The 27542-nt window shown below is 35.5% G+C and overlaps 1 protein-coding gene across 1 annotated transcript in view; it reads left to right on the forward strand.

Moving 5' to 3' along the window:
• The first annotated feature begins 5216 nt into the window (after positions 1–5216).
• Positions 5217–27542, forward strand: part of LOC149799294 (uncharacterized) — a 152122-nt gene continuing 129796 nt past the window's right edge. Inside the window, exons 1-2 of the mRNA XM_089958599.1 lie at positions 5217–5355; positions 10614–10742. Of these exons, the coding sequence (XP_089814725.1) occupies positions 10619–10742 (124 nt within the window). The 5' untranslated portion in view covers positions 5217–5355; positions 10614–10618. The remainder of the gene's footprint in view (positions 5356–10613; positions 10743–27542) is intronic.

Raw genomic sequence — 27542 nt, forward strand, 5'->3', positions numbered from 1 at the left:
GCTGAGTTGCCATCAGTCTTGACGTAACATAACGGTATTGTCCAGAATGTCTTTCAATGAATTCACAATAATCTCAAAATATTGTTTAGAATCATATGAGCACTGTGTAATTCCAATAAATAATTTAGAAAAATGGTTCATCTCAAATTAAATATAATCACAACATTAAATTCAACTGCAGATTGAAAATAAAATAAGAATAGAGCCTTTTTTTTTACTTGTTCGCTTCCCTTCTTATATACATTGCCACGCCTCTGCTGCGACTGTCTGAATTCATCTCCACATGAATGATATCGATCTACAACCTATATGAATTGTGTCGCAAAACTCTACCATCCAATTAGAAATTACCAGACACTTGTAAACGGGTTCTTTGTTATGGCTGGGTTTAAAATTAGTAAACAACCTATTTAGAGCTATATCTAGAATTAGACTCTACATTATTTGGGGAAAAAATAGACATAGGTGATCATTATAATCCACAAATATGAACGCAATGACACAAAAAAGCATTAAAGTATTTCTTTATACGTGAAAGTGCATATGAAATCAGATTAACTTTTCTCTTCATGTGCCTACTGACAATGAGGTATTACTGCAACATCAAACAGTAATCTCTGTTTTTATTTTTCATTCATTTTTTAAAACAATATTGGATAACTATCACAGAATACAGTAATCTAAGAGGGAGCCGAACTAATACACACTTCAAAGTGTTGCAAGGTCAGTATTAAAGAAAAACAGTCCTTCGTGATTGTGGAATAATTTATCTGGTGCTTGTTCTGATGTTTTAGAGAAACAGCATGTTGGATGATCCAAACCATTTTGTCTTCTTGATTTAATACTCCATCCAACCCCACAATCACTTGAATCAACATTTATAATGATTGACTGCAATCTGGATGTGAAAGAATTGGTACACTCTTAATTATGGCCTTTAATTTTATTTTACTAAAGCATCTCAAAAGTTGTCAGGTCAATGAAACTTGGTTTTCTTACTCGACAAACTGGACAGAGATTCAACAATTACGCAAATATTTTAGCAATTTTCCGATAACATCCAGCTATACCCAAACATGGCTTCATTGCTTGTTACTGATAGGCACTGTGAATTCAGAGGTAGCATTGCCCTTCATTTCTACAGGTTTAATTTGAAATAGTAACACAAGCATGGTAAAAATCACTTTTACCAAAATAACTGTTATATTTGCATTAATGAGTCGACCACAGAATTTCCTAAAGATCTCCAGAAGATCTTTCAATGTACCGCTGTATATGATGATATCGTGGATATCCGCATCACCGTTATATATGCCAAATATTACCATGTTCATTAAACGCTAGAATGTTGAGGAGAATATTTTCATACCAAATGGCATCAGTTTATGTCGATAAAGTACATCTGTAGTTGCAAATGCTGACATTTCATTTGCTCTTTACGTGAGCGGAATTTTTCAGAATCCTTTAAACATGCCGAACCTATTGACATGTTTTATATTTCGAATTTTATTAATGCATTTGTCAATTCTTGGCATTGGCAATGAATCTGTGTTCGTCACACCGTACACCTGTCTATAGTCTGCAGAAGGTGCCTCCATTATAAAAGGGCCTTAGACTCCATGAAAATAAGGCTTTAGACTCCATGATAAAGAACGTTAGATTCCATGAGAAAAGGGCATCGGACACGATGATAAAAGGGCCTTAGACTCCATGAAAATAAGGCTTTAGACTCCATGATAAAGAACGTTAGATTCCATGAGAAAAGGGCATCGGACACGATGATAAAAGGGCCTTAGACTCCATGAAAATAAGGCTTTAGACTCCATGATAAAGAACGTTAGATTCCATGAGAAAAGGGCATCAGCCACAATTATAAAAGGGCCTGAGTCCACGACAAAAGGGCTTTAGTCTCCATGATAAAGGATTTTAAACTCCATGATCAAAGGACCTTAGACTCCATCATAAAAGGGAACGTTTTATCTAGTTTCTCCAGGAAATATTGAATTTCTTCTTTTTCCAAACATTCCTGCTTGAGAGGATTCATTATGTAATGATGCTGTAACGAAGGCCTTTAATTGACAACGCCTGCGTTATGGTTTATTTTATTTGTTCTTGTTTGAACATCAGTTAATACTTGCTCATTTTCACATAAAATTGTTTTGTTTTGTCTTTATTGTAGCTATAAACGTGAACGTTTCTGATCCAGATTATTAAATATTTCTGCAATTCGAAGATTGTTGGCATCAATGTCAGTAGAGTCAGATCGCATGACATCTTTTAAATCCTCATTGAGTGGGACAGGTATAGCTAACTTAACTGAATGATAAATAGCGCTAATCTGACTCAAAATACTTCTTTGACATAATTATATGGTAATGCTGTTCCTGTTTCCTACTCTTAGGACGGTTAATGATGTAATTTTAGTGACTTACTATCTTTCAATTGTATAACTACCATACTACTTATTCTGAAGAGGTTTTTGAGGTATGGGTAAGAGAGCCAGAACTTGATCACCTTAATTTCATTCTTGATTGAGTTGAGCGAAGATTATTTCTTAGTATTTCACAGTCCTTTGACAGATTATATTTGAAACTAGAGACATGATCAATATAATTATTTTCCGAATCTTCGGCTAAAAGAAGTTTCTCCTCTATTACCTGCAATGGTATACGATCAGTTTGTACAAAACCTAGTTCAAAGGAACTAAAACCTAATGATTCTTTCATTGATTCTCTCACAGCAAACAAAAGCAAATGAGCACCTTTTCCCAGTTTTATCAAAGCAATATGACCAAATCATATTCCTTAAGGTTTGATGAAACCTTTCCAAAACTCCATACATTTCAGGATGAATTGCAGAGGATTTAAACCGTTGGATGCCTAGTTGAAGCATATCTAGTGGGAAAATTCCAGAAATACAATTTGACCGTAGATCAATCTGGACTGATTTGGGAAGATTACAAATTGTAACCTAAACTTTATGAAAGCTTTTACCATGATTTTTGTTTTAATATTTATTGAGGGAATAGTCTCTGGAAATCTCGTGGACGCGCACATTATGGTAAGGATGTATAGATTCTCTGCTTTTGTCATAAGGTAAGAGACCGACAGTTTTCAATCATTGTGCTAAATGGCTTGTTAAATACATGAATAGGTTCCATATGAGCCTTAGTTTTACCTACCATTTTACATGTGCGAGAAGATCTACTGTATTTAGTTTTGGCCAGAACAAATTATTCAAGATCTTGTAATAGGCCTTACTGACTCCTCTAAGTTAAAAAATGAAAATTTAAGGGGAAATTACAGTACTCTGAAGTAACCCAAAATAATCAAAAGAGCTCATTCACAAGTCCAAAAAGCTACTCCTGAATGAATTCCAGGTCTTGAATATTCTGGTGTACATATAGCCTTGAATGTTCTAATGTGCCAACAGTCTTGGTGTATCACAATGGCTTTGTGAATTTGAATGAGTTCAAAATGATACAGAAATAGTGCCATAGTCCAAACAGTTACATAAGCACTTTGTAATTCCAATAAAAAATTTAAATATTTATCTCAAATTAAATCTAATTACAACATTAAATACAGAAGCAGACTGGAAAGGAAATAATAACAATAACAGGAATGGGGATCAGAATAATTATTCACTTGTATCCTTATGTACATCCCGACGAATCTACATCGCAATTCATCCACACGTGATTTATATAGACAACCCACTTGATGTATATAGCAATACACAATCATCCAATCAGAAACGTACTCTAAACGTGTGAACAGACTCATTTTCAAGGCTGAGTTTTAAATTTGTAAAGAACCTATTTATTCCTCTATCTAAACCTAGAATCAACATTGTTGGATAGAATTTGCCATGTAACATTATGTTGGCAAGTGACTATTATAATCCGCAAATACAAACAAAAGTTAAAAAGACAGATATAGCTACACTGAATATGTAAAAGATTCAACTTTTCACCTCTACTTTACACAAAATATAATTAATTCCCTACATTTTGAATTTCAATCTCGACACTTTGTGAATTCAGCGATTTCCCTCAAAGCTTTTATTTTGAGGAAATTAGTTTGATACCTGTGACCAATTTCGATAGTCGCCACGAGGGAGCACATGGCTAATCTAGATATGGATGTTGGTTCGTCTCGTGCTGCATGACAAGAACACACATACACTGGACATCATCCACACTCTCAAACGAAATTATTTTGGACCAAAATGACTACATTGAATAAGGGCCTTTTCTACCTCTTCTTCAAATTTCTTAGTATGATGGATATAAGTATGAGGTGGTTAGATTTAATTTCTGACATAAGTTTGTGTTCACGTGCTGCTTGCCATGGAAACAGTGTGCTAAGAAAATATAAAAGAAATAAACACATTTTACATCTTTTCAATGTATTTCCCATAAACTATTCAGTAACTTTTAAAAATGACATTGTTTATTTTTATTATTGTGTTGATATAAAGTTGCATGAAACAGGGTTTTAATTTGTAAAAAAATTATGACCAACAATAAATCTGACTAACGTATAAAAAACAAATTTAACTTACAAATCACTTGCAATTGTGTTAAGTTTCGTTGTAAAAAAAAGCAGTCGCTGCTAACATAAAAACGTGTGCTCTTGGAACTTTGCGTATTATTGATGATTGATATGATTGATTACGAGGCCTGGATACTTTAGAGATTTCTTATTCACCGAAAATATTGATGTTCGTCCGCTTCTTCCTGGAAACGAAAGATGTTCTTTTGCAAGAGTTTTCCTTAACTTCGTGGCTACGCGCACGTAGGCGCGCACAAACACGGAACACAAAACCTAAAACCTAAGCTTTTGAACAGTTGTAAGATTGGTTGAGTCATGTCCATTTGTTTTGTCTTTCTTGTACACAACGTTATCTATACCTGTCTAGTTTTAAAGCAGGAACCATGAAAGTGTATATTTATCAATTTCTTAACTCGCTTTTCTTGTTCACGAAGCAATGTTATCTCGTATGCACCGAAAATCCTTCTTACCTTGATAAAGGTGCTTTAACAAGAAGATACGAAAAGAAAGAAACACCAACTTTACCTTAAATAGTGTCTATATATTTGATTTAAATGCGTGGGATAATAAGTGTTTATTTAGTGTGCCAGTCGAGCATTTCATACGTTAACCTATAGAACTAGAAGAGAAAGTATTATACGATATATAGCTAAGTCGTGACTTAGTTTCAGATTTAGCGTTGAAATGCATTGATTGGTTTAACGTTTACTTAAAACTGTCAATTTGGAGTGATACTAAGATCGTATCAAACGTGGTCCAGTGATTTGTATCGGAATACTATGATGCCACAGATCAAACGGTAAGTCATTTCTGTAATCTTTTGAACTAGAAATGTTGGATATTACACTTGTAAAGTGCCTTGATAAAAAATTATTTCATATATTGTATACCTAAATTCCTGGCAACGTATGCTTTAAACGTTTTAAGCAAAATTTAAAGTCAAGCTCAAAATCATAAACCTTACACGTATTATAACTTTGACTAGAATGATGTAAGAATAGTAAAACTTGCAGGATCTTCTAAATTTCGACCCCTTTTTTAGCATGCTAAATTCCATGTACGACGATTTCATCCACGTATAATATCTGATTTTTGATGTTTTGAGCCTATTATCCAGTTTCATGTTTAACAAATTAAGGAAACAATGGTACTAGTTTTCTTTACTTCGATGCAGTGCATATCTTATATTAAAAAAAAGTTATTATGATTTAAGTTAATTAGGAACATTGCAAGGATTCAATGTCTGATCGATAGAATAAAATAAAACAAATATTAGTATCCCAATGCATGTCAAAACTTATAAATTTTGCACTTGCTAACTAAATACCGCACATAAAATATCCACGTGTAATCGTTCAGGTGCAAGTAGTATTGGCGTCTAGGAAGAAGGCGCACTTCAGATCTGATCATAAAAAGCAGGTCTAAATATCCATTCAAATGCAGAGTGTATAACATTACCGATCGCCAACCCTACACCCATCTATGAAAACATTCTTAATTATGCAAACGAAATTTTAGGATTTGTGCAGGACAAAATCTATTTTTATTTTCAACAGCATAATTACACCTTTGAATTTTAAATCTTGGCAAAAAAGGTGTTAAAAAGTACATATTACCTTTAGTTTTATTACTACCTAGAGATGCAGATAAAGATAGTCTTTCAGTGGACTTAAAAATGCACTTCAGTAATTAGATGGGCATGAAATGCACTTATGATTTTGCACTGTAACAAGTGTCATATCCTGTCCCTGACTATTGGAAAGATGAAATATCAATATTTATCAAAGATACGTATTTTATTAAAACGGAGTTACATGTATTTCATCCATACACCAGCAGGTAAATATTACGGCATATACTGCCAGTTTAATTTATCTTTTGTAGAAGATATATATTCCCTATTTAGATACAGGGGCGACATGCCAGGTAAAGGATTGGTGTTGCGATAGAGTGGCACCTTTACACATTAATGGATGTGTCATGACGGGAATACGTTAGATGAATGTATTTCCCAATGACGCACAGGTTTGGGTGAGGAATACGGATTCAATATAGCCAATAAATATATAATACAATTACCTTTAAAACATAAAAAGAAAAATCATTTTTATTACTATTATATAGTATTTGTCACGTTAGAAAAGGTCACTACAGCAAAAAAGAACAAAATGCCTTCCGAAATTCGAACCTGGTTTAGGTTCATCGGATAATTTGGCTCACACTGTCTAGTTGGAATCTGACTTATATTTCTGTCCAACAGTTGCTTTTATTAAGTGAACATTGTAATGAATTCACTAAAGTTTGAATTTTGTTTTCATAGTTTTGGAGAAAACAAATTAGCGCATTCACATTTCCCATGAGACAAACATGATATATATATATATATATATATATATATATATATATATATATATATATATATATATATATCCCAAGAGGTAAACACAATGTATACATTTCCCATGAGACAAACACAAAAAATACTTTGTAGTACATTTGACAACAATCCTCTAACTCGACGGAAGCCCCTTCTTTTAGAGGTGAATATTGCTTAAACATGAAGAAAGATAGCAAGTGTTATTTTCGGATGTGTGTGTGTGTATGTGTGTCATTAAATACACTGCAGCAGAGGACATGCTATGGAAACTGGAGTACTATTTTTATATGCATAGTAAAGACGGAGGTACCAACAGTGAGACGGCAGGAAATTTCTAACGCTTCCTGTACCGCAAAACGCATTGATTGTCGTTTGTATGTATCAATACCACCTATGAAAACATATTTTGGTCATCGAAAATACAGACTGCTGAAATCTCCTTGCTCACATACAATTTTGATTATGAAATTGTCAAACGCAGCATTTATTCTGCGATTTCCAACACCATCCCCTGTTCGAGGGTAGCTTGTCTGCATAAAATAGAACTCGATAAACATATTGAAATATTGAGAAATTTATTCATATCTTGCATAAACACAATTAGAGGCAAGAAATGTAAACAAACTGGGGCAGAAAACAGTCTTTATTCAATATAGCCTTGTGATCATATATATTTTAAAAATGTATCAATTTTGATGTCACTAAGTCTCGGCAGTTTTGATTAATACTTGTGATTTGAACAACTTCCAATATTTGATGGCTTTTGAAGGAGAAAACCTTAAATTGTTAGCATCAGTTCAAGCAATATAGGTGAGTAATTCAAGATGATTTATATTGGTTTTTGTTTATACGATCTAATCCTAGCAGGGGATTTTTGAATTGCTTCCTTGACCATTGTTAAATTATATTAATTTGTTTTACGGACTATATTATTTTAAGTGTGTCCATAACAATTTATTCAATATTGTGTTCGCACTTTCTGTAGTAAAGTCCTAAATGATTATAACAAATGTGGCTGTTCGCTTTTGGCATTTAAAGCTCTACAGGTCATTACCAGATGAGCTCATAGGAGTTTTTGTTTTCCATCATCTTTTATTAGATCTCCATCCAACCGATAGCCCAAGTTTGTCCTCACTACTAACCCTCAACTACCTGATCCTAAATAAAAAGGTTGCTCAAATCTTGAATATCTTGTGGTTGCTTGGCCTCCTGAACGGATCGTCATATAATAATAATAATAATGAATAGGACTTTGTATGGCGCCTAATCTTTAGAAGCCCTAAACGCTTTACAACATTATAAGATAAACATATATAATTATATGATTACAAAAATAAACACCATCAAATTAGAAAACATAAAAATCATGCTGAAAATATTTAAGGTAGGAAACATTATTAGGTCTTTAAGTTTGTTCTTGCAGTCCAAATAAGTGGGTTTTGAGAGCACCCTTGAACGTGATTACTGTGTCTTTGTGTCTAAGTTCAGTGGGCAATTCATTCCAAGTTGCTGGGCCCTGGTATGCAAAAGAACGCTGTCCATATGATTTTGTTTTCATAGTGGGAATAATGAGTATACGATTGTCAGAAGAGGATTGTAAGTATCATGCTGGTGTGTACACATGGGTGAGGTCGGGTAGGTATGTTTGATTTGAGTCCGACAGTGAAACGTAGCACAGAGAACAAATTTTGTGTTTGATTCTGGATCGAATGGATAGCCATTGTAGGGTACAGAGCAGCGGGAAGGTGTGCTCTGATCATGGTACTCTAAGTAGTATCAGAGCATCTGTGTTTTGAACGTTTTGAAGTTTTTTGGAGCAGATATTGAGATGAACCAGACAGTGGCGAGTTACATTAGTCCAGTCTTGAAAGTACTAATGAACACACAAGTGTTTTAGTGGCACCAACTGAAAGATATTTGCGAATTGAGCTGATGCGTCTCAGCTGAAGATATGCAGCCTAACATATGTTCATGACATATTGGTGCAATGTGAGAGTACTGTCCAGAGTAACACCTAGGTTTCGTACTGATTGTGTGAATTTAATGTTGGTGTTGCTGATATTTATTGTTTGATGTAAAGGATGTGAATGAGAACGTGTTTGTGTTGCAATCAGAATGGCCTCAGTTTTATCATCATTCATCCGCAGCTTGTTATATGTCATCCATGATTTCACATCAGAAATGCACCTCTCTACACCTTAGATGGTGGCATCAACTTCAGTGTGGTGGCTAGATATGTATATTTGGGTGTCATCAGTGTACAATAAGTGAGACACTGGGTGATGATCGATGACATGTGAGAGCGGCTTGGTGTACGGAATGAGGAGAACAGGTCCAGGAAAAGACCCCTGATGAACACGAGAACTTAGATCAACTGGGCTAGAGTGTCTTCCATTTACGGACACAATTTGTGTCATGTTGACCAAGTAGGACTTGAACCACAGTAAGACTGTATCATGAATGCCAAATACATGCTGGAGACGGTGAAGTAATATATCATGGTCTATTGTTTCCAATGATGCAGACAAAATCAAGGAGGGTGAGGTCTGTAATCTTTCCGCTATCCAAAGCAGAGAGAATGTCATTAACTACTTTTAGAAGAGCAGTTTCAGTACTGTGGCAAGGGCGATATGCAGATTTTGCATTGCTAAAAAGACTTTGAATTCAGTTGAGATACAAGCTGGGATAAAACAACCTTTTCTAATATTTTTTTATATGAATGGGAGATTAGAAACTGGGCGGTAGTTCTTTAAATCGTTATGGTCTAGTGTTGTTTTCTTCAGAAGAGGCTTTACAATGGCAGTTTTGAAAAATGATGGGAATTCCCCGGATGAGAGAGAGGTATTAATGACATCAGTTAGTGAAGGCAATACTGGATCTAAGTACTCAAGCAGCAGTGATGTTGGAATTGGGCCAAGTTCACATGACTTTGGTGCACTCTTCATCAGGATTGTACGTACGAAATCCATGGAGACAGGTTCAAACGCTGCTAATGGTTGCCGCTCAAATTCTGTATCCCAACTGTATGGTAACGACGAGTCAATTGAAATTGTGGTGTCAAGCTTATCTCTAATGGTTTGTACATTATCACTGAATGGACGGCAGCTGACTATTACAACGCTATCTTGGCAATATCACAATTTTTGCCGAAAAATTATATTTCCAGTTTTGAAATGTAAACGGAACTTTTCATTTATTTGGACTTTCATATAACTTTACTTGTTGGTTTTTTGCTTGTGACCACAGAGTCGTAACAGTGCAGAGATCTGTGAGTCTGATCAAAATTATATATCCACCGTCCTACGTAAATATCTGACATAGGATCATGTTCTGATGACCCTTGAATCAGACAATGGAAATGCAGCATTCATATTTCTTAAGTTAAAGAAAATCGTTCGGCACACGTAGATGCTCTTCAGCAACACTACTCAGTCCCCCAAACGCGAAGATATAAGACTTCATCTGATAGGCTGTTGGGAATAGCAATTATGGCAATAAGATAATCCACTACAACATGACCCCTAAGCGGTTGCTGGCATGTCTTGAAGTTCCACAGCGGAATCTAATTTTAATCAGCTTCAGAGAAGGAAAATTATGTCTTGTATCATCTTCTTAAGTAAATTAAAAACAAGAATTACCAAGCTTTCACACTAGTTGATGTTCTTTTTTTTATCTGACAGCAAACATGATTGAAAATATAGATGTTAACTGGAATCTTGAGGCAGATGAACAGAGAAGTAGATGGCAGAATCCATCTCCTGAAATAAGCTTCACCGACAAGATTTATGATGATGAGCTAGAGCATAAAGGTCAGGGTGTTTGAATGTTTTTGTTTTCTTCTTCATATTAGTTGACAAATCACCAAACGCCACCCATCTCCCTCTAGCTGTTAGTCAATCGTAATTTATTTGAAATTCCAGTTTCCTGAGAGCTATTCTTGTCCTGGGCAAGATGTGATCTATAACATAGTGAGAACTGCTTTGCTAAGCTTGTTATACAACTGGACAACGTACACTATATAGCATTTAAATTCAAAATTTTTAATAAATGTATTTGTTTTTCATCCAAAGTGCGTGTAATTTACATTATCAACTGAACATAGAGTAATAATATTTACAAAAGAATAAAATAAGTTTTATACAACATGCTTTCCGGTCACCAATCGCAGATATTAAAATTTGGTAAAAACTAAAGGCAGTGTTTGAGGGCAAAGAGGAAGAACGTGAGTTGATTAGGTAGAATGACTCTTGACACAGTGAGATGGGTGTCAGTTGTGGAAATGTTATTTTCAAGATGGTTTAATTAATATATTCATTTAATAATTGCAACAGCAAAATAAACGATATATAGAATCTATGTTGGGGTTTCGGCCGAGACAAGGAAATCCCAGTCAAGGGTTTATATTATTTGTCTCCCACGAGGCTTGCCCGAGTGGGGAGACATATAATATAAACCCACGACTAGGATTTCCTTATCTACGTCCAAACCCCAACGTAGATTATTTTTCTCACCCAATATTTTCCTTTAACGTAAAAAGAATGCTGCACTAGTGTTCACGTCCAATGTTAACGAGGGTTGTGGTGTTACCGTTGCGTCCGAAGTATACAGTTTATATGCGTGAGCAAAGAAAAATAACAACATAAAACTTCGCATAATAATTAGGTATTAATATATGGTGTTATATGAAATTGACAATAAATAATTAATATTTATTACAAGAAACTGTTTTATTTTCATCAGTTCCAATTTTGAAAAGTTATATTGTAAATAATAAAACTATATTGGCTACTCAGCTCTACTGTAGTTATACTTAGTACAAGCTGTAACGAAGAGTAACATCTTTCTTTAGATTATTCATGGGTAATTAGAGATCTGTGTCACTATCATGTATAACTATTCTTTTCTTTGGAGGAGGTGAAACTGTGTGGCATATTTGTGTAGTCCTTAATATTGATTGTAGAATTACCCCAGTGTATAATAGACCCTCCAAAAACGGACTCTAGCGGATAACCATGTGCTAAACTTTCAAGTTCACGGATTCTTTGAACATTTATTTTTCTGTCCTGGAAATATGGCAAGTGCTACAGTGAAATTTGCTTATGGATTAATGTGCTGACGGATAAATGTTTCCTTCTGGCTGGTAAGTGTATATTTTTCATTACATATTGTAGGTATTTTTTTTATTCAACTGAGGCACAATGGAAATACTTAACAAAATTAGAAAAAAGCATGTTTTATATAACACTTTTCTGGCTGTTACTAAGTTCTCCGTAGTTGTTAAGAGAGTAGGAAGGCTATGAAGTGTATAGGTCTATATATATATATATATATATATATATATATATATATATATGCATGGATAAGTGTTTTCTGTTACATTGTTCATTTCACACAGCATTGAGAATTTTATCCTATCTGTAGCACAGTTATTTGCAGGTCAGCTTCATTAAATGTAGCTAACAGTATATAATTTGTTTCACACGAAGTAGTTAAAACTAGTTAGGTAGCTTTAGCTACATTTAATGACGCTGATTTAAAAATGTATTGAGCTAGGCCTGCATATAGGATAAAATTGAACATGTTGTGTGGAACGAACAAGCATAATACCAAAAAGATCGACATCAGATGCGTTTGTCTTTGTCTCTCTCGAATTGTTTTTGTATGGTGTGTTCTCAAAGATAGTTTAACTTAAGTTACTATGTTTTTGTTATATATTTGTTGCTGTTGTTGTTGTTGTTTGATTTTAGTACAACTACGTCAGGCACAGCACAAAACAAGGGTTTCTTTTTTTTAAAGTAGTACTGAGCGCGTGGACGACACCTTGACTGAGACGACTCTGTCTGAGATGACTAGACTGAGACAAGAAAAGTAAGGTTAGCAAAACAAGTAGATTTCTCTGTCGCATGGGTGTGAAACCCAGACTGGCATTCATAGAGTGCATCCATGTCTTGTTTTAGTACATACATGTGTACAATATTGCATCAAATTCTTCCAGTATAGGATAGAAAATTCAGGAATTTGGACCAATTTGGAGAGTTTATGTTTTTTATATTAAAACAAGTTAAATAATAACACTTCTCTAAGGTCTAAATTCAGAATTGTGTTTAGTTGAATGTGGGGGTAAAATTAACACAGTAACTCGTACTTGTTTAGGGTACCAGGAAATTTTACTCTGCAATTGATACATAATTTCAGATTTCAATTTGAATGTTTTATTATTGGTAAATTATTGTTTACAATGTTCAGATGAGTTGACTTGGTTCCCAAGTTTTCATAAAACTTGATATATTATCACCTGGGCAATATTCAGACTTTTCACCAAATTTGAATCTGTGTCACGGGATTGTTGTTCAGATGAGCTGAGTCAGTTTCTTAAGTTTTTAAGAAAGTTTACTATTGTGTCAGAGTGGTCAATGTTTAGGCAAATTGACTCAGTTTCAATTTTTCTTTCAGAGTTTGAAACTGTGTCACAGGGGTAAATGTTTAAATGAGTTAATTCAGTTTGTAAGTTTTCACACTGTCAAACATTTATATTATGTCACACAGGTAATATTCAAACTACCTGAAAAATACATTGTTTTTAGCGTTATCACAACCTTTTTTTCGAATTTCTGTAGAGAAATTCTGCTAAATTTCTTCAAAGTGTACGTAAATTGTATCTGTACTGTCAAAATTATATTGCCAATATGTAATCAAAATGAATCTGGTTTTAAAAACCATAATATGATAAAAATGAATTAGTACATGGCACTGCAAGTTTTTTGAACAAATTGTGTCTCTTTGCATAGATGCCACTGCAATCGGACCGACTTTTGACCAACCAGGCGCTATGTATGCAATTACAAAAGGGAATATAACAGGATTTATATAGGGCTGTGTGATAGTATCAAAGCGAGTAAAAATGAATGCAATTTGAAAGGCTTGTGAGAAAATATTGGATATTTCCAGCATGATGGAAAGTGCATTCAAGTGAGGAATGAGTTCGTCTGATGCCATATCACATTCAGTTATAGTATAACTCACATAGCTCATGTATACACTCTGTATCACTAGCAGCAGGGAGGGTGAACCCTACAAATTTTAGAAGGTTCCAATGTCGAAATAAACCCTTCCACAAGAAGGGGTTTCAACCGGAAATAACGTCGACAACGTTTCAAGAGGAACTCTCATAGAGATAAACCTCTTTGGAAGGTCCTCCTGAGTTAGTCCAAATGTGGTTTCTGGTTGAAAAACCCATTAATGGCGCTTCGATTACAAAAAAAGAACCAACTCGTTGTCCCCACCCTTCCGTGCTGCTCAATTAAATTTTTTTTATCAAGACCAACTCGATACCGTGTTCTAGGATCATGTAAATTTATTGTTTCAAATCCGTGTGGAGTAGCTTGCGCTCTTGAAAAAAGTTTCTAAACTTATTTATTTCCATGTCACCGCTGCACCAAGTCTGATGAATATTTCTCAGCGTATTTGTATCGACTCCGTTAAACACAGCAATAACATTACAGTTATCCCTGATCACTTTAGGAATTTGTGTATACCGCTGGGTTACATAAACCACATCTGTGTTTTCTGTGTCTGCCTCTAGAAAATATCCGAGCAGGGATTGATTGTTTGTCCAACATTACGTCATCATATACGACCAAATTGTTAATAGATTTGTCTAAATCATCAACATTCGGCGCATCATTGATATCAGTGATAAATTCAACAACATCATCACCGTTTTCATTTAACAATTTTGCGCTTTCATTAAAATCTTTTAACACTTCGTAGCATCGCTGATCATCAACTGATGGTGCTACCAAATACAACTTATCCCACTTCATCCACTTCATTATCAAGTTAAGTAACAACTGTGTCTTAACACTCCCAGATGGTCCTACGATAATCATATGAACATCATTTGGTAGCGCAGTATGATGCTTAACTGGTTCTCGTTTCCTAGTAGCAGAAAAGTCAGTGATTTCCATTAGAATAATATAAAATAAATATGGATTTATATTGTGTGAAATGCAGGGCGCGCAAGCCAACAAGTGATCTAACAACCATTACAACGAAAAATAACAGATCTGCGGTTACGGGTAAGTGCGAACGATGCGGTACAAAGAAATTTAAATTTATCTCCACGCAGTCAGGTAAAAAACCAAACCAAAAGCCAAAACCAAAGCCAAAACCAAAACCAAAGTCATAGCCAAAGTCAAGTAAAAAAAAAAAGCAACACGGGGTGATATTGCAGCAAAATTAACAAAGTTGCCAGGGACTCCGTGGGCTAAATACCCAGGAGAAAAACATCTTCCAGGATATAATTACTGCGGGCCTGGAACCAGACTTGATATCAGACTTGATGACCAAGATCAACCAAAACCAGGTGAGTATCCGATAAACGCTATTGATAAGGAGTGTCATGCTCATCATGTAGTTTATAAAAGTAAAAATCTGCAAGATAGGCATCTCGCAGATGTGAAATTAATTCACGCGTTAAATTCCATCACTGATAAATCTTTCAAGGAGAGGTTAGCTAGTTGGTTAATAAAATCCTCAATGAAAGGTAAATTAGCGCTAGGTGCTTTTAATTTATTATAAATGGAATCGATTTATTATTCCCAACGAGGATACTGGAAGGGTAGCTCAGCAATTAGTAAACTCGCTGCAGCAGCAAAAGTTACACGCGTTACTGCTAAAAAGTGGTTATCCCGACAGGCAATATGGCAAATTTACCAACCACCACCTAAGCAAATTCACTTTGCACATTTCAATGTTAGTGTTCCTAATGAAGCTCAGCAGGCTGATATTTTATTTCTACCACATGATACCGTTAAAATCCAAAGACGTCAAATTACATACAAATACGCGCTAACTGTAGTTGATGCTGCAAGTAGATACAAAGATGCAGAACCGTTAACGACTAAAACAGCAACCGAAGTAGCCGATGCTTTCGAACGAATTTATCAACGAGGACCTTTACGATGGCCACAGTTGTTACAAGTTGATCCTGGCAAAGAATTTCAGGGTGTAGTATCATGGCTGATGAAGCAACATAATGTCACCATCAGACGAGGACATACTGAAATTCACCGTGATCAGGAAATTGTTGAGCGATTTAATCGAACTCTTGCTGAGCGGTTATTTGGATATCAATACACGAAGGAATTCATTCAGGCCAAGAGATCTCGTGAATGGGTTGCAAGATTAAAAAGCGTGATAGCTGCGTTAAGTAATGAAATAACTGGAACAACCAACATGAAACCTATTAACGCAATTACCAAAAATCATATGCCACAACGACGTGATTTTTCAGCACAGCCAATACTGGGTGATGTCACTGTGAGATATTTATATGAATCAGGTGAACTTGAAAAGGGTATAACTAGATGTACTAGTAGACCAGCAATCTACATACTGGATTCAACTGATCCTCAACGTGGGTTTACGCGTGAACAACTGCAAGTAATTCCCGAAGACACAATTACCGCCCAGATGACTTAACTAGCACCCCTACGCCGGTTGCACTCAAGACATGTCAGCATCACATTTTGTCGTGTATGACCAAGACGATTATCCTTTCTATCTACGGTGAATTGTCTTGGGTGTTTACTCAAATACTGCCACAACATTATACAATTACAGCTCGCACAGTGATTATTCTGTTGTTGCTTCAGTGTCATGATAAATTCAGTGTCTAGATCAAAATCGCGATTCTTTTGTTTGTCACTCTGTTTGTAACCAGCTAATATTTTTCTTATTATATCACTGCTGTTTTCATTTTAATTTCATCAGCCATTGACTCATCCAAGACAATTCTCCGCAGTTGAGATATTCTTCTGACTCTGGACACAGCCAAGTAAACTAAGTTTGACCACTCGATACGATCACCAACGATCCAAACAACTGTATCAGAGATAGTCAGTCCTTGAGATGAATGAATCGTCATTGCGTATCCTAGCGTCCACGGGGATTTATCAGCGCGCAGTGCATCTTCAACAACATTGATATCAACTGCAACAACATCATTTAATACGAGATTTTGTTTTTCGGTCTGTCCTGGTATATCAGCGTCAATATTTTGCCGTCGCGTATCAGCTGGTCGATAACACAACGGCACTGGCAACGTTGGAAGCTTCTCTTTGTGTAACTGAAACAACCGCTGTTGAAGTGTGTCTCTATCTTTCTACTTGCCACTATCAAGTCGTTTGGTCTCCACGTTTGCAGAAAGTCGCTCATTGAAGTCTCTGAAATCATTTTACGCATTATTTCACATTGAATTTTATTCGGTTGTAGTCTGATTAATTTCTTAAACTCGTTTAATTCTGCATCAAGCGCTCTATAATCATCAGCCACTACTTCCTTGTGGTCAACAAAATCTTTTAACCACAAATGTGGAGATGGGCCAACAAAAGGTGGTGGCTGGCCATGATCGCCACACATTATCACAGCTGTATTTTTTGTTAATAACCAATCGAGAAGTGTTTTTAATGTTTCTAACGGTACAGTACATATTTCGTCCCAAATTATAATCTTTGGAATATATTTCTCTCCCATTCGATCAGGGTTCCATGTGTCGCCCTTGTATCTGAAAAAGCTGTGATAATTGCATGAGTTAACCCCTCGTTGTTTCATCTCTCGCGCGAGTCTGTGCGTAGGTGTTAACACGATCATATCTGAATTCCGAAATAATTCAATCGCTCGAGTCGTCTTCCCAGACCCTCCCGGCCATTGAGATAAACAGTCTTGTGTCTGGATACTGGATCGTACACAGATGGCGCACTCGACGTTTCCGATAATTCTGATTTATAATAACTATCTTTGATCTCAACATCTGCGGATTCGGTATAATCGTATACCATTTCTTCTTTTATTCTCCACGAACCCCATGATGCATCATCAGCTGTAAAACGAGTTACCGAATTCAGGTATTTCTTGTTGATGTAAAACGAATCGGTGCAACTCTAACTGCAGTGTCATGGAATCTATTTATCATCGATAGAAAATTGATGGAACATAAGCCTGCATTGAAAATCTTAAATGAGTATACTGAGGTGACTCGCCATCAGTATAACTTACAATTGTACCCAGCCGAGTTCCGTCAGATAAATAAGCGTTTTCTCCACTTACAAATATATCTCTCGCGATTGCATCAGCGATTATCATATCGTATTCAGCATCGTCCATAATTAGTCGTGCATAATGTCGTTTATGATCATATGCACCACTCTGAGTAAATTTGCCAATTATTTTTCTACCAAGATCCTTCGCGTTTCTCTTCTCTTCGAGGTTGGCGATTAATTTATCGTAATCATCACTTTCGCAATCAACCAGTTCAGGTGTCGGTAATCAAACTTCAATCTGTGCCCGATATGATATAATTGCCTCACTGACCGTCAACGATATCAGTATTTTACAGTGAAGCATATATCGTAACAACACTATTAGCGCCCAGCGCTTTACACTAAAATCCCGACCAAACCAAACATAACAAATAAAACGAAGACCCTTAGCCATTTCAAATGACACTACACGAGCGAATCCTGTCAGGTCAAAATTGGGTAATGGTCCATTAATGGCCACTCGCGTCATCGAGTTCGTGGGGTGTCCAAATCTTTTAAAGTATCCAGAGCATTCTCCCATCCAGAGAAAGCTTCCTTGATAACACGCAACCATATCAACTGATATCATTTCCTTGTAATAATACTTGGTATTCCACAATCCGCCGTGTCCGTACACACAACGACTTAATTGTACATCTTCAAGAAACTCATTTCGGGTCGGCTTCCAGGAATTTTTTTCTCTGGCAGCGTGAGCTGCAACTGATGGAACAGTGAAACAATTAGTTAGTAATCGGTCAGTATCTTTTGAATATCTCGGAGCAAGTTTTCTCATTGTTTCATGAAGAGATTCTTTACGGTATATTTCACTGTTAACGAGTACAAATTGATCATATTTTTCATTATCTGAACTTGAAAATAACCACACTGACACAGGCTCGTTTTCACCTATCTGTTTAATAAAATCAAACATGTTTCTCTCAGAGTTCCCCCCTTCGGAATTTTCCGAGGCCTGGTAAAATCTTACAGTTCGATCTCGTGGGAATATTGTGACTGCACTGGTCCAAGCGTGAGCGTTATGATCAATGATATTTATTAGAGCTCCGTTCCGATTATAATTCGATTCGTATAATACTTCCCCTGTTATCGTTATTACGGTTATGGGGAATCTTAGTGTTTTTTTTTTCTAACTCGGCAACATCATTTATTGAGGCTCTGGTATCCTTGACCCGTTTAGCACATTTGTTTATTTTTTCACGTCGTAACGCCGTTAGACCGTTTCCGCGCATCGCATTTGTAAACTGTTCTGTTACTCGTTCAGCTACACAATTCAGTGATGAAAATCTCATTGGGGCAAGATCATTAATGTTGGGTTATTTTATCGGTTAAATTCCGTAAATGACCGCGGTCACAGGATACGATAGAGCGTAATATGGTTTATCAATCCCAGTCAGCGCTCCTGGTTTGGAATCTTTACTTAACAGAGCGGTTTTTCCATTAGCAAGGACAGGGTCACGTTTGTCACGGATAATCCATGTACCGGAATCTGCTTGCACAATAAATTTTACTCTGAAAAAATATTTTTGATCACTTTGATCATCAAAGAGGTAATCGATAATTGTTTTCGCTCGTGTATTGCTTATTGTAGCGTCCTTGACAGAGTCGACGTTGACTTCGTCAACGTTACGTACAATTTTGAATGTATACCACACGTGAGATACTCCATCATCACGAAATTCTTTTCTGGCATCTCTGATAATATCAATCAGATCAGTCAGAGCTCGCCTCCGCGAGTCAGGGGTTAGTCTGTCAAGATCGAATCTAGAAGCTTTCCAAGGCTTGATTGCAGATAATCTCTCAAATTCCTCCATATTATATTTAAGACAAACATTTAAATCAGAAATATTATATATATATATATATATATATATATATATATATATATATATATATACACGTTTTAGGTGCGTTGTGGGCAGTCATCCCGAAAGTGGGTTTACGGGAAGGACATGATATAGTTTACATTTCAAATCAAAATATATATACATAGGTTGTATTTCTTACATAGTAATTATGTATATGTTGAAAATAAGTATATATACTTATGTTATAGTCCTATTCATGTTTTCGGTTCGTGGGCAGATATATAAATTTCATGGGCAGTTTTGACCTTTAGGTTGAAGATGACAAAGTAACTGCCCAAAAATACGTTCACGAAGAACAAACATATAGCATTCTGCCCGCGAATACGGTCATGGGAACAATATATAGCGTACTGCCCACGAATACGTTCACAGGTAACAAATATATAGCATGACTTTCCGGTGTGCGCGCGCAAAATGGTTGTCAAGACACGACGATAAACATTAATCTATTAAAGCATCCTTTGCAATGGCCAGCGTACATATAGCGGACGTGAGGTTCGTTTTTCACAGTTTGTTTGAAATAAATGGATGATTATATATCCAGTGTAACAACTTGTCTTGACAGCTTATGGATGCTAATGTTTGACATTTATTGTGAAGATGATTGTTCACTGTTTGTTGATGAATTCGTAGATTCTGTTAATCGATGCTATAGCTCAATTTAACTGTCATACACTGATATGTATAAGTATGCTTGCACAGTTAACTATGCAGAGTTATGGAAATACAACAAATTGGTTTTAATAACTTTCAGAGTTTGTTTTACTATTACTCAATATTTGTTTCAAGTACTATAAAGGCTGTGATAGGTTGGGTGGCTGAGATTACAAATCAGGCCCTTTCTCACTTGGGTGGGGTGGGGTGGTACTGCCCATTATGAATATTACTGGTCCTAGATGTCCAACCTGATATTTATGACATATAGGTTCAACATCTTTCTGCCAGCAGAAATGGTGTTCTGTAGTATTTTTCCCAGTCAATAGTTTATGGATATATTATGTCATGTACTATGCTTGTTTAATTCTCTCATCTCAGTTCTGACGTTACCATTGAATGCTATAATGTTCCCAGACATGCGGTATTCTTGGTTATTAAAATTATATATATACACAGATAACTGAAGGTGAGTTCTCATTATTCCCTAACAACTGTAATTAGTGGGGCTGTAGCAATTGATGCTCTGAGAATTCAAGTTAACTGGTTCAAAACTTGGGTAAACAACAAACTGTTTTCTTCCTTTGACAGGCATCATAAAGTTTTGCATCTTTGTCTCTCTGATGACTGTGGTACACAAGTTACAAACTTTGCCTTAGAATGAGCCTGATTTTTGATACTTGTTACTGAATGGGGTGGGGTGGGGAAGTAACAAAATTATTAAAGGTGGAATGTATGCAAACCATGCTGGAAATAGATATGTGCCAGCAACTGCAACATGTAAGCTTCAATAGATTTGGAAACTATAAGCTTTATCCTGTAAATATTAACAGTTCACACCCTGTATAAAAGATGATTTTGTGTTTGATTAACTGGAACTGTTAATTTATTATGTCAAGGAATTTATTGTTTTAACCCTAGTAAATGTAATATAATTAGGTCAAAAGTTCCAGTTTGTTTATTGTTTCCAGAGTTGATTACTGTAACTGGAAGAACCTGTTTCTAAGTGTTAAATGAAACGAAAAAGATATTGTTTACTCAAGTGATATAAAATAAAAGTTTAAAATGAACTGAAAGAAATATTGTTTATTCAAGTGATACAAAATAAATGCAAAAGTGTATATTCATTAAGAAGTGTATTGTCAATTGCAAATAAATGAAGATTTATCTTATTTTGTTCTTTACTTGTGTACAAAATTATACCTGGATTGGGCAATAATTACTTGGACTCCATTTGGAAAAGAAAAATCTATATGTCCTAAATACCTAATGTTCATATCATAATGCTCTTTTAATGGATGATTATGCTTTTCAGCTGACGTTACCATATTGCCAAGTGAACTAATAGTATGGCCTTCGGTGTGGCCCACTAATCATATTTGTAAATGAATTATGCATACAATAGAGAAATAGCTCTTAAAATATCTTATGAGTTGAACAACGTGTGTACACAAATAAACATGAAGCAAATCTTTGAACTTGTATGCCACACATGCAAGCGAATTGGTGGTTTTCATATGTAACTTGTGTACTCTTATGGCTTTTGTCTATATTACTTTTAGCCATTTCTATTCACACACCAGAACACAACCTTTTTTGTCTGATTCAGGTGCTAATGCAAAACTTATTTCAGCTGTAACTGAAGTATACAGAATTTTTCCTGATGCTGAGGCCTATTGTGTAAACAGTATAGCTGTAAGTCATCAAATCAAATGGAAGACAACAGTGTGCAGTTGAAGAAAATGATATATACCCAGTACCATTTAGAGTTATCTTAAAGAAAAGTCACAATGCACACTGATACAAGTAGTTTTAGAAAATGCATTTGTTCCACATACATTTTAACTTAACCCAAAAGTTCAGTCTCTTGCCTAAAATTCAATCAGATGTATGCATTTATTCCATAAAACACAAAGATATAATGAACCAAATCATTTTCATTATTGAGTTAGGTAGTAGGCTATGTTAAAGAGTGCAATCACTTTATCGATTTTTTTTTCCATTACATTTTTATTTATTATAAAATGACATTTCTTAGTGGAGTGCTAGCAACTGTAACTTGAGGAATATTTTGTACATGCTGGCCTAAGTGTCATGAATATACTGTGCTACATTTTGCTTTATTAGGTATAATACTATCATGAGACTTGCTTGATTAAATCCTGAATTTGTCAGTTACACTTACAAGTCCACTGGTAGAATTTAAAATCTGTGACAGTTTGGGAACTTTTCTTGCAGTAACTGCAAATCACTTTGCCTTCATAGTCAATGAATTCAAGCCATTGATAATTGTCAAACGATTGTGACTGAAAATGTGATTGTCTGTTAGTTGTATCCTATTTGACAATTTTGCTGCCACAGAGTCTGGATTGTGTCTCTGAAGAAATAGTTCATCTAGACTCTGTTGCAGTATTACATTTTATATGTTCAATTTAATGAATTTTCTTTCTTTGAATCATTCTTATGTCATAACTTGCGAAAATAGTTTAGTTAACAATATTTATTCAAACAGAAAAGATAACCTCACTTGACAAATCATCCTTCTAAAGTGATCATGGCATACACTTTTATCTTTGAAATTCAAATATTGCCCACTCGTTAATTAACATAACTAATACTGCACATTGAAGGTGATCATATGTATCATCAGTTTTAAAAAAATAAAGACATAATACTATCATTTAATCACTGCATACAGGAAACAGACACTTGTGTCTGTAAAATGCCTTTCATTGGATTACTTTGGTTTATTAAAACCAAACAGCGATCCACTCAGGATTTTCTAGGGTAGATACAGAGAATATATTATGGTCATTCAGAACGCTATCAATACATCAGACCAGATTGTTTTTATTATTATTTAGGCAAAATAACTTAGTAAGTCAGATCGCAAACATGAGGATGGTGATAGGTTATGTGGAATCTGCATTGAATCAATGATCCCAGAAGATTTGATACAATGTCACTGGCTGTGGTAATCATCAAGTGCAGTTGCACGGCACCATAAGACTTATCAAGATACCATAAGCTAGAAAGATGAAGAAAAAGAAAAACGATGACCCAAAGACAAATCCTGCAAACTGTGTGCAAAAACGATTCCACAGATTATAGATGAAAACTTTACTATATTTAGCTTCAAGATACTAATAAATTCGGATTACTTCCTCCAGTCTGCTACAGTAATTCATGCCCATTGCACTCATAAATTGATTATAGTCCTTGCAGTATTTTGTGTGGGCCACAATATTTTAATTGATGCAGCTGATGCTCCATTCTTCAGTTCAGTGTTGATTCAAACATAGCAATGTCCCTTTGGGATGTGTGCATAAATAAAGAATGCCTGTCCCTTCATTACCACACTTGTTGAATTTATCGTGTCTCTCTGAAAACTGTACCATGTGAGAAAGAATTTTATAAACAAACTGGACATAAGTATTGCTAGACATATACTCAGACCTAAGACTCCATAAAAGACTGCTTACTTGTGAGGCATTATTAGTGCTAGGGCTTGAGGTAATAACTTGCTATATGTTTGGTAAGGCAAAATAAGGGGCCTTATGACTTAAATTGAAACTGTGAAAAAACAAAAGGTTCAAATGCAATAAACTTTTGTTTTTCCTCATTTGTTATATTACAGTGCCATGAAAGGTCATTTCTTTTATCTTTTTAATCCCTTGCCAATTTTAAGTCATCATCACTAACCAAGTCTCTAAATCAATTCTTGGCATATTTAGCTAAAATGGTGTCTACTGTTCCATTATATCATTGATTGTTTAGCTTGCTTGTATGGAGCTTAACACCATTTTTCAGGACATCATAGACTTTACATGGCAGCCAACATATTTATTGGAAGAAATCAACACACATAACGCTACTGGCAAGCTTTCTCATATCCACACATTGGTTGGACTAGAGAGAGTTGATTAGTGATGTGTATGCCTAGACCATTCTATAATCCAGGGCCCCATGATTGAATACAGCTTAAAGAAATTAACCCTAATTCAATTTCCTTGTTGCATTTAAATCATAACACCCACCATGCAAAGTGACACATGTCTCAAGATTTTCAAATTTGTATATGTTTTGCAACTTTTAATTCTGAGTTGATGCATGTGGATGTGGAAATTCAGTTACTGAATACTTAGCTACTTATATAAGGAGCTCTCACACTGGTAAAAGCATGCAATTGGGATTGTATTTGCAAGAGGGCAATTAATTGTTCAAAATACTGTTTTAGCTAACTACATATGCGAAGGGTTGATGTATAAAAAAGAGGATCAAGAAATCCTAGCTGGTAAAGATAATTGTATCCAACTTGATAGAAAGTGAGAAGGCCTTTTAATTTTGTACAGCAGTTTCATTAAGGAACCAACTATAATACCATTAGAAGTTTATGAGCAGCAAAAACCACATTTAGGACCAACTAGACATCAAAACCATATGCATAGTTCCATTTACGGCCAACCAGACATCAAATAGGTCATCTAGTGAAAGCACAATGTCAAAATGACCAGCCATCTAGGAGAAGTAGCAAGGAAGGGGTTTTCCAGATGCCCATTAAAACAGCCATATTGGAGGTTAGATTGGCACTATTTTCATTTACGTCCAACTAGACATAAGAAGTCTTTCACTGATATGACGATTCATTCAGGAGAAGTAGTTATACCAAGATTTTCAGGATGGCCACATTGGTGGCCTTATAGGATGTCTGTACACCACCATAATTTTCATTCAGGACCTGCTAGACATCAACATAAGTATTTTGTACACATGTTGACACGCTGACACAATTATCCATTGAGAAGTAGCGATAAAAAGTTTCTTAATATGGCTACTGTGGCAACCACACTGTATGTGTGAGTGGCACCATCTTGTTTTTTCTTCCAGATATTTTCACACAAATATCATATTTAAAGATAACATGAATTCATACAAGATCTTGTCGGTTTATTTCATAACAGATTTTTCCCTCATATTAATATAATCTTTTGAAAACATTTATACATTATAGTTCTAGAAATTTTTCATGCTCTCAGAAACTATTAAAATCACAGCAGAAAGTGTTATGTTATATCTTTATTCAGCACTGAAAAATATTTATGAACTCTTAAAGTTTTTTCCCCTATATTAACTTAATTTAATGAAGATTTTCAGACTATAACCTTTCCATTGGATTTATTTTTTCAAACATGGCGTAAAAAGTATGTTATAGTAACCAATTTTTACATTGCCTTCACCATTGCAGAAATCTCTATAATCAATTTCCTAGTAAAGAAAAACCAAGAAAATAAATGGACAGTTAATATTCACTTCAGGATCACAGACCTGAGGCAAATATGTCATTGTTAAATCAAACATTTTTATTGTGTTTCCTTAGACCTAAATATATATATATATATACTTGCTGTTACTCTAAACGAAGGCTGGTGATCCAGTTGATAACCTTTTGGGGGTTTTAAGGATGTCTTTAAAATTAAGGCCTTAAAAATGTTGAGATCTTATATTAAAAATGACAATTTGAGCCTTGCAGATTCATGTCCACAGGTGCCCAAATAAAAAAAAAAGGGGGGGGGGTGCAAGGGGCAAGCTTGTTGGTGTGTTATAAAATAACTGACTTATCATCGGTGTGCTGACAGGTGATGTGTAATTAAATCACTGTTGTAATATTAATAATGAGTGAGTCTGCACAAAGGAATTTCATACAGCTAAACTAGCTCAACAACTAAAGGCAATTAAGAAATATATCCACATTCGTGATTCTGTCAAATGGCAGATACAACAGCATCAGGAAGCTCAAGTGGCATTTACAGAAGGTAAAGAGCCGCTATACTTGTTTTCTTTTTAGGGATGTGCTTGGATTTTGCCCTCAAGCTGGAGCAGTCATAGGATATATAATAAATCGCCACGGTCGGAATTTATCCCCAAGCTGGGGTAATCAATGGGTAAAGTCTTATCCACAGTCGGGGTTTTATTCAAGCTTCAGGTGCAAGTTTTTGTGCATCTCCATGCCCTTGCATAAAACACAGTTACACGTTTTTTTATATAGATATTTTTCAGTTGTAGACAGGAATAATAAGTATTTGCGAGTGTTTGAAATGAATGGGTTCATTACGAATTGAGTGGCACTACATTTCAAAACCAAAATTGGATTGAAATGCAAGAACTGTAGTACGGAATTAGTGTTGGTTCTGGATCGTAGAATGGAATTGTGTGTGTGTGATTGGATTTTTAACGTAGCTTGAATAATTTTTCAGTCATATTGCTACGATGTCTGCAGTGTGGCAGTTTATAGTGATGTATAGCACTGGGGCATCATGCTGCAAACATGTAGTATGATGTTGCACTCAGTCACACTATCCTGACACCAGGCCGATCAGTCCTAACACTAACCTCTTAATGCTGAGCGTCTAGCGAGGTAGCTGTTAATACCATTTTTGTAAGTCTTTGGTATGACTTGGCTGGGGTTTGAACCCATGACCTCCCGCTTCTGAGGCGGACGCTCTAACCACTAGGACACCGGAGTGGTCAGAATGGAATTGTAACAATTACAATGGAAGCAATTTGTATTATGCTTGTTGGGGCATTCCTCACTGATGGCTGTCAGTGACATCATCATGGGAATGTGTAACAGCCACATTTTGTAAGAACAAGGTGTAGTTGGTGAACAATACAGACACTTTTCTGCCATTTCCACTGGCATCATCTCATATGATGTTATTTAAAAAAACTTCCTACAACATACTCACAACATATAAAACCTATATGCAAATCTGATGAAAGCTGCTTGTGTTTCTGAAACACATATTCCATACTGGTGGCAAGAATGTCCAAATCTACATTACAAAAATGAAAACATTACCATCCATCTAGGAGTTGCAAATGTATGAAATACTCTTGTTGGGTAGTTTTACTAACAGGCTTTACAGCAGGGCCTTCCATTAGATTTAAATGTGGCAGGTAAGTTGACAAAGTAGGGTGGGGGGTTGGGGGG

This window comes from Sinohyriopsis cumingii, chromosome 5, assembly GCF_028554795.1.
Source record: "Sinohyriopsis cumingii isolate HCF-2022 chromosome 5, ASM2855479v2, whole genome shotgun sequence".
Taxonomy (NCBI): Eukaryota; Metazoa; Mollusca; class Bivalvia; order Unionida; family Unionidae; genus Sinohyriopsis; species Sinohyriopsis cumingii.